At 50.8% G+C, this 12,412-nt stretch overlaps 1 protein-coding gene across 2 annotated transcripts in view; it reads right to left on the bottom strand.

Annotated features, from left to right (window-relative positions):
- Positions 1-12,412, bottom strand: part of col4a5 (collagen, type IV, alpha 5 (Alport syndrome)) — a 276,713-nt gene that overhangs the window by 19,976 nt on the left and 244,325 nt on the right. For both annotated transcript variants that reach the window (XM_038774450.1, XM_038774451.1), the window contains 4 exons: positions 9,847-9,919; positions 6,677-6,748; positions 1,288-1,416; positions 1,037-1,135 (listed from right to left, as the gene is read on the bottom strand). In XM_038774450.1, coding sequence (XP_038630378.1) covers positions 1,037-1,135; positions 1,288-1,416; positions 6,677-6,748; positions 9,847-9,919 — 373 coding nt within the window. The remainder of the gene's footprint in view (positions 1-1,036; positions 1,136-1,287; positions 1,417-6,676; positions 6,749-9,846; positions 9,920-12,412) is intronic.

Genomic DNA, 12,412 nt, shown 5'->3' with positions numbered 1-12,412 from the left:
ACACAACATCAGTAATGTGAAAGATAAGCTGCGGGATTCTCCGTCGGCGGGACAGAGAATCCCGCCCAAGATGACTAAATGGTGCAGCCCTTGTTAACCCATCATCATCCATTGCTCCAATAGGCCTTTCTCTGATTCGCAAATTTGTTTTCTCTAATTTATTTTGAATTTTGCGTGTTCAAACAGGCCCCCGTGACTGCCACCTGTTTCACGAACCCCCTTCGTGGACCCCCAGACCCAGTTTGGTACTCCTGTCATGCAAGGTACGCATTTTTGAGAATTCTTTGGCTTTAGATTAATTAGGTTGCCTTGGCTTCTGTCTTTGTCGGTCGGTGTACCAAATCGTGTGGCACTTGGATCCTAGGTTTGATCCTCTTCTGAGAAGCTTTTGAGGTTTATGAGGTTGTAAAAGACGCTATCTAAATGCAGTGTCTTCTTTCTTTGGTAGGAGTTAGTTGAGCTGATCTGGGCAAAAACGAAGACTCAGCAGATGGAGCCAGACTAGGGCGATCTGAACAGGAGCAGGGTCCCCACTCCGGATTCCAGTAATACCTGCCAACATATGCATGTGTGGGGTCTTTGTAAGGACAGGCTGCTTCCCATGTCTCTATAGCCTGCTTAATCATGAAAAATGACTTTTTGGCATGGAACTAATGAGTGTTCGTCAGAACCACTGGGAAAACAGGGAGAAGACTTGGATGAGAATTGCAGCATAGGAGCACAATAGTAGTAGGTAGGCCACAGACCTATAATGCTCCACACAATGACAAATTGCCTGAGCTGTGCCATTATGGGAAGACACAAAAGTAGATAACTGGTACACATCTGTTTTAATAGGAAGTGGAGGGGAAGAAAAATGACAAATCACTGAAACTATTGGAATCACCAAGGAGGCGCTGATATAGGATTGAAATTGGATAGCCTGCTCATATTCTAGATTGAAAGACCTGCACAATTACACCTGAAAGGTGCAGGAAGAAGGGACCAATCTCCCCTTTAACAAATGAATTGAAGTGAATGTGTTTCCAGTCCTTACCTGGGCCACCTGAAGAACCCGGCTCTCCCTTCTGTCCACTTGCTCCATTAAACCCAGGCAGGCCGTCTTGACCCGGGTCACCAGGTGGGCCTATTGGACCTGGACAAGAGAAAACACATTAACTAAAAGCAATGTAAACATTTCAAATACTACAACTGATTGACAGTGATTCTGGAGTGGACTCCTCAGTCATGGGGCATGCACACGCCAGCATACAAATAATCATTTTGTACAATTTGCTGATGTCTTACCTGGAGGTCCTGGCAGGCCAGGTGAACCAGGTGTTCCTTTAGGGCCAGACTGACCTGGCTGTCCTGGGAATCCCGGATCTCCTTTAATACTTGAAACTGTTATTTGCGGTCCAGGTAAGCCACGTTCCCCTGGAAACCAAAGGCTGAGAGTTAAAATGGGCAAGTCCAAACTGAGAACATCTTCAGTTAACTGTGGGTGGAGGCAGCACGGTGGCGCAGTGGGTTAGCCCTGCTGCCTCACGGCGCCGAGGTCCCAGGTTCGATCCCGGCTCTGGCTCACTGTCCGTGTGGAGTTTGCACATTCTCCCCGTGTTTGCGTGGGTTTCGCCCCCACAACCCAAAGATGTGCAGTGTAGGTGAATTGGCCACTCTAAATTGCCCCTTAATTGGAAAAAATGAATTGAGTACACTAAATAAAAAAAAAACTGTGGGTGGCTTTCAGTGTTTTGCTATTCATAACATCCCCCTGCTTCCAGCATGCAATTGGTTCCAGCATGCAATTCCTTTTCAATTGCTGGTGAATTTTTGAATTCAAAATGGTAGATTTTTAAAAGATATTTGTTCTTGTGATGTGGGCATCATTGGTATGACCAGCATTCCTTGCCATCCCAAGCTGCCTTTGGGAAAGTGGAGGTGAGCTGCCACCTTGACCCGCTGCACTGTGTGAAAAATGAAAATCACTTATTGTCATGAGTAGGCTTCAATGAAGTTACTGTGATAAGCCCCTAGTCGCCACATTCCGGCGCCTGTCCGGGGAGGCTGGTACGGGAATCGAACCGTGCTGCTGGCCTGCTTTAAAAGCCAGCGATTTAGCTCAGTGAGCTAAACCAGCCCCTAGTGAGCTAAACCAGCCCCTGTCGGAACTATGGAAGGACCACGTTCTTCATTTTGCCAAGTTGGTAGACAAACATTTTCAATACCATTTTCAATACCAAAAGGCAACAAGCTGCCTTTTGGGTCTCTCCCCAAACACTTGCCCTTGAAAGAGACGGTGGGGATCATAGGAGCATAGAAAGGTTGCGGCGCAGAAAAAGGCCATTAAGCCCATCGTGTCTGAACAAGCCAAAAAAAAGAGATAAAGAAACTAGCCGCTCATTTTAATCCACTTTTTCCAGCACCTGATCCCGTATCCTTGCAGGTTGCAGCAATTCAAATGTCGATCCAGGTGCCTTTTAAATGCACTGAGCATTTCAGCCTCAACCACCAACTCAGGCAGTGAATTCGGGAGGCCCACCACCAGCTGGCTGCAAAAGCTTTTTCCTCATGCCCCCCCTCTCCTGATTCCACCAATCACCTTAAATGTATGCCCCCCTGGTACTTCATAGAATTCCTACAGTACAGAAGGCCATTCGGCACATCGAGTCGGACACTGACCTTCTGAAACTGTAGTCCACCCAAGCTCACTTCCCCGCCCTATCCCAATAACCCTTTAACTTTTTTAAAAATAATTTTTATTCAAGATTTCATAAATTATCAACAATAAAAATAACACAAAGAAATAAGAACAAACCCCCCCCCCCCATATACACAAAGAATAAATTAACAAAAATAAATGATATAAACGCAATATACACCCAATCAAAAAAACCCAAACAAACCCCCCACCCACCCCAAACTCCCCGCATCTCCTCCCCCCCCCCCCCCCCCCCCCCCCCGGGTTGCTGCTGTTGCTGTCCATCGCCTACCGCACCGCCAGAAAGTCTAGGAACGGTTGCCACCGCCTGAAGAACCCCTGTACCGATCCCCTTAAGGCAAACTTGACAATCTCCAATTTAATAAATCCTGCCATGTCGTTAATCCAGGACTCCACGCCTGGGGGTCTCGCATCTTTCGCCGGGCTACCAGGGACGCAAAGGCCAGCATACCGGCCTCTTTCGTCTCCTGCACTCCCGGCTCCTCTGCCACCCCAAATATTGCGAGACCCCAGCTCGGCTCAACCCTGGATCCAACCACCCTTGACATTGTCTCTGCTACGCCCCCCCAGAAGACCTCCAGCGCTGGGCATGCCCAGAACATGTGGGTATGGTTTGCTGGGCTCCCTGAGCATCTAACACATCTGTTCTCTCTCCCAAAGAACCGGCTCAGCCTTGCCCCGGTCATGTATGTCCTATGCAGCACCTTGAATTGTATTAAGCTGAGCCTCGCGCAAGAGGAGGAGGAATTTACCCTCCCCAGGGTATCCGCCCACGTCCCCTCATCGATCTCCTCACCCAACTCCTCCTCCCACTTACCCGTCAGCTCCTCCACCGAGGCCTCCTCCTCCTCCTGCATCACCTGATACATTGCCGATATCCTCCCCTCTCCAACCCATGTCCCCGAAAGCACCCTGTCCTGGACCCCTCGTGGTGGCAGCAGTGGGAACTCCACACCTGCCGCCTAACAAACGCCCTTACCTGCATATATCTCAAGGTGTTCCCCGGGGGGAGGCCTCCCCTCCCCTCCAGCTCACCCAGATTCGCGAATTTCCCGTCCACAAACAGGTCCCCCATCCTTTTAATGCCTGCCCTGTGGCAACTCAGGAACCCTCCATCCATTCTCCCCGGGATAAACCGGTGGTTCCCCCGTATCGGGGACCACAACGAGGCCCCCACCTCCCCCTGTGCCGTCTCCATTGTCCCCACATTTTGAGGGTAGCCGCCACCACCGGGCTCGTGGTATACCTCGTTGGAGGAAGCGGCAGCGGCGCTGTCACCAGCGCCTCCAGGCTCGCGCCCACACAGGACGCCATCTCCAACCTCTTCCATGCTGCCTCCTCACCCTCCATTACCCACTTGCGTACCATCGCCACGTTGGCGGCCCAATAATACGCACAGAGGTTAGGCAGCGCCAATCCCTCCCTATCCCTGCTCCGCTCCAGGAACACCCTTCTCACCCTGGGAGTCTTCTGCACCCACACGAACCCCATAACGCTCCTGTTGACCCATCTGAAAAAGGCCTTAGGGATCAGGATAGGGAGGCATTGGAACAAGAACAAAAACCTCGGGAGCACCGTCATTTTGACTGACTGCACCCTGCCCGCCAGGGAGAGTGGCAGCATGCCCCATCTCTTAAAGTCCTCCTCCATCTGCTCCACCAGCCTCGTAAAGTTAAGCCTATGTAAGAACCCCCAGCTCCTAGCTACCTATACCCCCAGGTACCTAAAACTCCTCTCCGCCTTTTTCAACGGGAGCTCACCAATCCCCCTCTCCTGGTCCCATGGGTGCACTACAAACAGCTCGCTCTTCCCCACATTGAGCCTGTACCCAGAGAAATCCCCAAACTCTCTCAGGATCCTCATCACCTCCGGCATTCCCCCCACCGGGTCCGTCACATACAACAGTAGGTCATCCGCATATAGCGACAGCCGTGCTCCCCCCCCCCCCCCCCCCCCCGCACTATCCCCCTCCAGTTCCTCTACTCCCTCAGCTTCCAAAGTTGGTGCGCCAGCATCCGGCTCGCCTTTTCTCCGTATTCATATACCGCTCCCTGCGCCCTCCTCCACTGCGCCTCCGCCTTCCTGGTGGTCAATAAATCGAACTCGGCCTGGAGGCTACGCCGCTTCCTCAGCAATCCCTCCTCTGCGTACCTCCTGTCCACCCTCACCATCTCCCCCACCAACCTCTCCCTCTCTCACCTCTCCCCCCTCTCCTTGTGGGCCCTAATGGAGATTAGCTCTCCTCTAACCACCGCCTTCAGCGCCTCCCAGACCACCCCTACTTGCACCTCCCCATTATCATTAGTCTCCAGGTACCTCTCTATACACCTCCGGACCCGCCCGCTCACCTCCTCGTCCGCTAACAACCCCACCTCCAGACGTCACAGCGGACGTTGGTCTCTCTCCTCCCCCAACGCGAGTACCACCCAATGCAGAGCATGATCAGAAATGGCTATCGCCGAATATTCCATGTCCTCCATCCTCGGAATCAGCGCCCTGCTCATGACAAAAAAGTCAATCCGGGAATGGGCCTTGTGGACATGGGAGAAGAATGAAAATTCCCTGGCCCCCGGCCTCATATATCTCCATGGGTCCACCCCTCCCATCTGATCTATAAAGCCCCTCAGCACCTTGGCCGCCGCCGACCTCCTGCCCATCCTGGACCTGGAGCGCTCAAGTGCCGGGCCCAGCACCGTGTTGAAATCCCCTCCCATTATTAGACCACCTGTCTCAAGGTCTGGAATCCAGCCCAACATACGCCGCATGAACCCCGCATCGTCCCAATTCGGGCGTATACATTGACCAGCACCACACGCTCCCCCTGGAGTTTGCCACTTACCATCACATACCTACCGCCATTGTCTGCCACAATGCTCGACGCCTCGAACGACACTCTCTTCCCCACCAAAATCGCCAACCCCCCGTTTTTTTTGCATCTGAGCCCGAATGGAACACCTGCCCTACCCATTCCTTTCTTAACCTTACCTGATCCGCCACCCTCAGGTGCGTCTCCTGGAACATGGCCACATTCGCCTTCAGCCCCTTCAGGTGCGCGAACACTCATTCAGTCCCCTTACATTCCAGGTTATCAGCCGGATCAGGGGGCTACTCGCCCTCCCCTCCCCCGCCGATTAGCCATAGGCCTTCCTAGGCCAGCCACGTGCCCGCGTCCCCCACATGGCCCGTTCCCCACAGCGGCAGACCCCCGCCTCCCTCCCTTGCCCACAAGCAGGCTCACGTCCTTCCCCTTCCGCTCCCAGCTCCTTCAACCCTTAGCACGGGAAAAAGCCCGCGCTTTCCACTTGGCCGGCCCCGCCTCCTCTGGCGCAGCTCCCTTTTCAGGCCCAGTCTCACTAGCCCCATCTCAAATAACCTTTTAACTTAACCTAGACATATTTATTTTTGAACACTAAGCGGCAATTTAGCATGGCCAATCCATCTAACCTGCACATCTTTGGACTGTGGGAGGAAACCAGAGCACCCGGAGGAAACCCACGCAGACACAGGGAGAAAGTGCAAATTCCACACAGTCACCCAAGGCTGAAATTGAATCCGGATCCCTGGCCCTATGAGAGACCGGTGCGAACCATTGTGCCTCCCTGATCCCGCAGCGAGGGTAAACAAATCTTTCCTATCTACCCTGACCATGCCGCCTGGCTGGTAACCTGGAGGAGCAAAGCCCTGGCGGGTTACACAATCCTCCTGGTCCTTCTCACATTGAAAGCTTTCAGTTCGTGCTCCCAGGTTGAATTGAAGGCAAAGTTGACTGGCTGTGTAACAGATACTGATCTACCACCACCGGGCCCCTTTTGGCAACTTTTCTGTGCAGAGGTCACTGGTTCTCTTTTCCTGCCATCTCTCTTAAACATTGACAAAAATGAAACAGCTTCAACTTCACAACTGTAGCAGGCATTTTTTTTTCAGCAGAATGCAGGAAAGCGCAATGTGAATATAGTCAAGCTAATTAAAACATACCTGGAAGACCAGGCGGTCCTAATTCACCTGGCAGACCTTTAAGGCCAAAAGATCCGGGAGTTCCTTTCGTGCCTGCGAAGTAAATGGGAAGTTGGATGAATAGTCTTTTAATGAAGTCAATATTTAATGAATCATAAATTGTGTCTAAAAACACAGCATTAACAGGTGTTACTGAAAGAGCCAATTGCTGAAGTGGACCAATCATGTTAGTGCTCAGACTGACTGCTACATGTCTTTATGACTCTGTGAGCAGACAAAAGTATTCTCCCAACCATGAATATCTGTACTCTTCCAGGAGATACGACGGTAAAGGTTAGGCAAAGTTTATTTTAACGCAAAAGTAAAGTCGCATCCACGGCCTACAACACTAGTGTTCCAGCCCGGGACTAACAGGAAGTCCCAATGCGGGTTTGGGTCAGTATTCAAGCGGCTTGATAATGAGTCCCACCTGGAGGGGCTTCAGCCGATTACCATGGGAACTCGAACTCTACGGGCCCCCCACAGGGAGAATGAGTGATCTCTCATGGTCCTCATGAGGATTATCGCACCATCACAGCCTAGCAGATCTAGTCCTGGGTGACTTCTGTTATTCAAACACCAATGCCTTTTTTTTGCGTGAGAACCAGATCCATTCCATAATATAAAATAAAGACAGAACATGTCACTCAGCAGATCAGGCAACGACTGTGGAGGAGGAAGCAAAGTGAATGCCTCAGGTCCATCCGTTCTGAAGATAGATCATTGACCTGAAACATTGGGAGGTGACGGAGGTCGTGCCTGCCAGTTGGAATGCTAGCGAGAGACCAGCAGCGCCTGCTTTTTGGAAGACCTTACAGAATTAAGTGACCATCACATCCTGCCTGCCAAGAACTGCCAACTAATCATCAGTAGCACTGGAAGGAGTGGGTGGTGGCTGCTACCAGTATTACACCCATTCAAGATATAAGAATCGGCCATGGATCCAGACACAGGTGAGTGATGGTGGGTGGAGGTCATGTGGGGGGGGGGGGGCGCAGACAGCAAGGGCAGGGAGCTGGCTGGCTCTCAACCTGATGCAGAGTCTCTCAATCAGGCACTGAGTGCCATTGAATGAGCGATCCCCATCCCCTGTGGGGACCCCACAAACAATCGCAAAAGGTTTGCATTTCAAACACCCTGTGGCTTGTGGTCACCTACCCACCTCTGGGTGAACACCAGTGGGGGTAGGATAAGGTCTTTGAGTGGGCATTACTCGCCCACCTAAGTAGCATCCCCACCCACCATCTGCCCCACCTGGTTAAATGCCCCCACCCCCAACTCACCATGGGAGAAGGCATTAAATTATGTCCATTCATTGTGTTTCTCTGTCTCTGCAGATGCTGCCCACCCCTGTGAGAGTGTCCAGCATTTTCTGCCAATGTTTCAGATTTGCAACATCCAAAATATTCTGTATCACAGGTTTATAAAACAAAACTGACAGCCCTGTCTAATTAGCAGCCATTTTATGAGCTGGTTGCTGTGCGAGCACATACTTGAAATTCTGGTGTGCATTGGCCTTGATTTTCGACAAAAGCAAAGGTGATATGTACCCACCTCCCCAGCCCTCGTCCAGCTGACATAAAATTACCCCCATTACCTGTCTACTTATCCTGATTCCAATTCCACAGTATACTCCTAATCTACTGAAAATTCTTCATGATAATTCTTTATATCTATTCAATGCACACTTAGCATTCACCACAAAGTGCTCTGCACTTCTTGAACTACCCGTTTCTCTTGTTCAACATTCAGTAAGATTAGAACATAAGAACTAGGAGCAGGAGTTGGCGACTTAGCCCCTCGAGCCCGCTCCGCCATTCAATACGATCATGGCTGATCACATCTCTGACTCATCTCTACCTTCCTGCCCACTCCCCATAACTCTTCATCATGCTACTAATTAAAAACCTATCTATGTCCTCCGTAAGTGTTCTGGCACCCACTGCACTCCGGGGCAGAGAATTCCACAGAGTCACCACCATTTTGAATGAAGAAATTTCTCCTTATTTCAGTTTTAAATCTGCCACCCCCTTAGCCTCAAACTTTGGCCTCTTGTCTCAGAATGCCCCCAACAAGGGGAAACATCTATCCTGTCAATCCCCTTTAGTTTCATATGTACCTCAATTGATCTCCTCCCATTCTTCTAAACACCAGCGTGTAATGGCTGAAGCTGCTCAAACTCTCTTCCTAAGACTGGTCCTTCATCCTGAGAATCAAACTAGCGAACCTTGTCTGAACCGACTCTAATGTATTTCCGTCCTTCCTCATGTGGGAACCAACACCGCGCAGTACTCCAGTTGCGGTCTCGCCAATGCCCAATGCAACAGCGCATCCTTTTATTCCCTGTTCCATCAGCAAAGAATGCCAAAATTCTATTTGCCTTCCTTATTACCTGCACACTAACTTTCTGCAACTCATGCACATGGACACCCGGATCCCTCTGCGCTGAAGAATTTTGAAGTTCCTCTCCATTTGGAATATACTTTGCCCTTTTTATCCCTCTGCCCAAAATGGAAAACCTCACATTATTCCACGCTAAATTCCAACAGCCAACTTTTGGCCCATGTTACATGTTCCTGTGATTATTCATGTTGCATTTCAGATCTGGACTAATAAAACGACTTAGGAGAAAGTTGAGGTTAGCCGCCGATCGGTGGAGGCCTGTATGTATGAGTCACAAGACTTGAATCCCAGTCGTGAGACTTGAACTCATAATCTAGGTTGATACTTCAGTGCAGTCCTGAGGGAATGTGCCTCGGATAGTACCGAAGCCCTGTCTACTCTCACAGGTCGATGTAAAAGACCCCACTGCACTACGTTGAAGGGGAGCAGGAAATTTCCCCCCAGCATCCTGGCCAATCTACCCTTCAATCAATAGGACTAAATCAGATTATGTGGCCGTTAACTTATTGTGGGATCTTGCTGTGTGCAAATGGGCTGCCGTTGGTCCTACATTTCAACGGAACGATAGTTTTTGATTTAAAATAAAAGAAACACCTTCAGCAGCCTGGCTACCACAGTTCGGGGATGGGAGGAGTCCTCCGGGCAGCTCCCCTGTTCCTCGGCACCTCTGGCGACTTGGAAGCCCCACTGCAGCCTAAATATTCTTCCCCATGTAATCATAGTAAAGACTGTGGTGTCTTCTCTCTTACCTGGAATTCCTGGTAGACCTGGTAAACCTGGGTCTCCTTTGTGTCCACTGAAGCCTGGTTGTCCTGGGTTACCCTGAAAGGAAGACAATAAATAGCGATTTTAAATAAAAAAAACATAGGTTTGTTACCATGGGCTAGATTTTAACAACTTCATGGAGTAGCGCTAGGAAGTTGGGGGGGTCGGGGTGCGTGAGCTTCCCATGAGCTTCCCTATGTCGTGGCATTTTACCAGCTGTGGTGCAGCTGGAGGCTGGCCATTCTGCCCTGAGGCCAACTGAGGCACCGCAGCGGCCAAATAAGGGCCTCTTCCTGCCACAACCGGGATTTCACTAGCAGTGGCTAAGTTCTCTATCATGTGAAGAGTTTGAACCCTGGTCCCTCCCTGCGGACTCGGGGTGAGCTGCCTCCTAATCAGGCTCTCTGTGGTCCATGATGGGGGCCGTCCCCAGCATCAAAGGCTACCGTTATGGCAACCAGCCCACCCTCACCAATACCCCCACCTCTCAGAGTCCTGTTTAACTGGACCTGGTACCCCAGATCCCTTCCTTGATTTGAAAGGCACTCTGCTCCCATATTATCCTCTGTGCAAAGCGCAGTCTCAGCACCGGCCACTGCACCCGTTGACTCCATTGAGCTGCTCGCCCTCCAGTTGACCAGAAGCTCTTTGGGGTGGGCACCCGTCCTTTAAAAGAACGGGAGCTCTCCAGCGGGTTATTAGTCATCAACAGCCAAACCATGCATCAAATGAACGAGGTGGGATTTGCCCCAACTTTCAGATCTGACGCTGGGGCCTCTGCTCTGCTGACAAAATTCTGGCCTCGATGTCCACATTGATGAAATTCAGAAGTTGCATTTATTTAACTCGATTTATCGGTACATTACAGGCACCTACTGTGCTCAGAGCAGCCTGATTTCAGTTAGGGGTCTTAAATCAAGCTAATGTGCTGCTCACCAACATGTGCAAGGTGCCTGATGCCTGTTTGGATGTCGAAAATAACCAGGACCCATGAAGCTATTGACGGGACTATTGTCGGAAGATTGGATGCAGGCCATTTTGCGGCAAAATAGTTATGCTTTGCACGAATTTTACACTTGAGAAAATAGCACAACACATATCAATTACCATCTCCTTTAGCTGTTGGTTGCACTGATCAGATTCCTCCTTTCACTAATTAAAATCTTCAGTATTAAAGTTAATTTAACAGAAATGCCACACTTACCGATGTACAGCCGTACAGAGTACAGTTGGGATATATTTGTTTCTTGCCCAAAAGCAAGCTTGCAAAGACCATTCAACAATTTCTCCAGTTGGAAAGACCTTCAAGCTCATTTACTGTACTTCACTAATTTCATTGGTGTCTGTTCACAGTACAACACATTTATCATCGGCCTGCAATAATTGGCCCTCCTCTTGTGGTGAAAACCTTTTTCTTTAATTTGGTGGTAACAGGACTGTAGATTAGGAGGTCAATATGTGAGCACCATAGACAGAAAGTGGTTTCCCGTCATGCACGGTTGCACCAATGTACAACATCACATTTTTATGCTTTTCACATGTAAATGTTGCACTCCCATGAGCAGGAAATGATTTACTTTTCCCATCTACCCTGAAGAGAAGCAATAGATCACCTGGCCAGGAGGCTCTGCGCCTCCTGGGATTCTCCGAAGTCCCGAATGAGCGGGGTCAAGTGACGCTCGGGGAAGTAGGTCAGAAACCTACTTATGACCTACCTGTGTGGGATCCACCAGCCTCCCTCGCTTCTCCGGTCTCCCCCGTGAGGCTGCGACCAGGCGCCGATCAGCGCTGGTCCACACAAACGTGGACCAGGCGGAACTGCATCCGGGGATCTCCCTGGCCACCAGAGAACCTAGGTGGTCAAGGTAAGTGCAGGGTGGCTCCCTAGCCCTCCCGCTAGAACATGGGCACCTTAGTACTGCCCAGCTGGCACATTGGCACTGCCACCCTGGCACTTCCAAGGTGCCTGGATGGCCCTGCCAAGCCAGCAGGGGCACTGTCTGTGTACTAGGGTGGCAGTGCAAGGGTGCCCGAGTGCCAGGGTGGCACTGTCAAGGGATCAGGGGGCAAGTGGGGGCCGTATCTATGAAATAAGATGGCGGGGAATGTGCATGGCAGGTAGGTAGGAGTACTTCGGGATGTTGGGTCGGTGATGGAGTCCAAGGAGGGAGGGGGTGGTGTAAGAGGGCTTGGGGGGGCCTGAAGAGGGGGGATGCCCAGGGGCCCCATAGCGGGGTGTCCTCATTGGGGGTGTGTGAAGTATTGTCCATGTGTGTGGGAGGGTGACACTACGCATGGGTGGGGGTGTGGGGGACCCACAAACTCACTTAGAGATCGGAGCACCCAATCAAATGGCAGCCCAATCTCTGAATTCCGCTCCCCAATGCTAAAAGAATTTGAAGGGTGCCATCTTCCCCAAAGGCAACAAAATCCCTGAGTGAGTGCGTTTAGTTCATGTTCCCCGGCACCCGTAGTGTTGAGAAACATGTGGCTGCTCAACGCTACTCATGTTGAATAAGGGGCGTGAACAGAGAATGCAAGGCCGGGGCT

This window comes from Scyliorhinus canicula, chromosome 17 (genome assembly GCF_902713615.1).
Source record: "Scyliorhinus canicula chromosome 17, sScyCan1.1, whole genome shotgun sequence".
Classification (NCBI taxonomy): Eukaryota; Metazoa; Chordata; class Chondrichthyes; order Carcharhiniformes; family Scyliorhinidae; genus Scyliorhinus; species Scyliorhinus canicula.
Note: the sequence above shows the minus strand (reverse complement) of the source record. Positions and strands in the feature narration are given on the sequence as shown.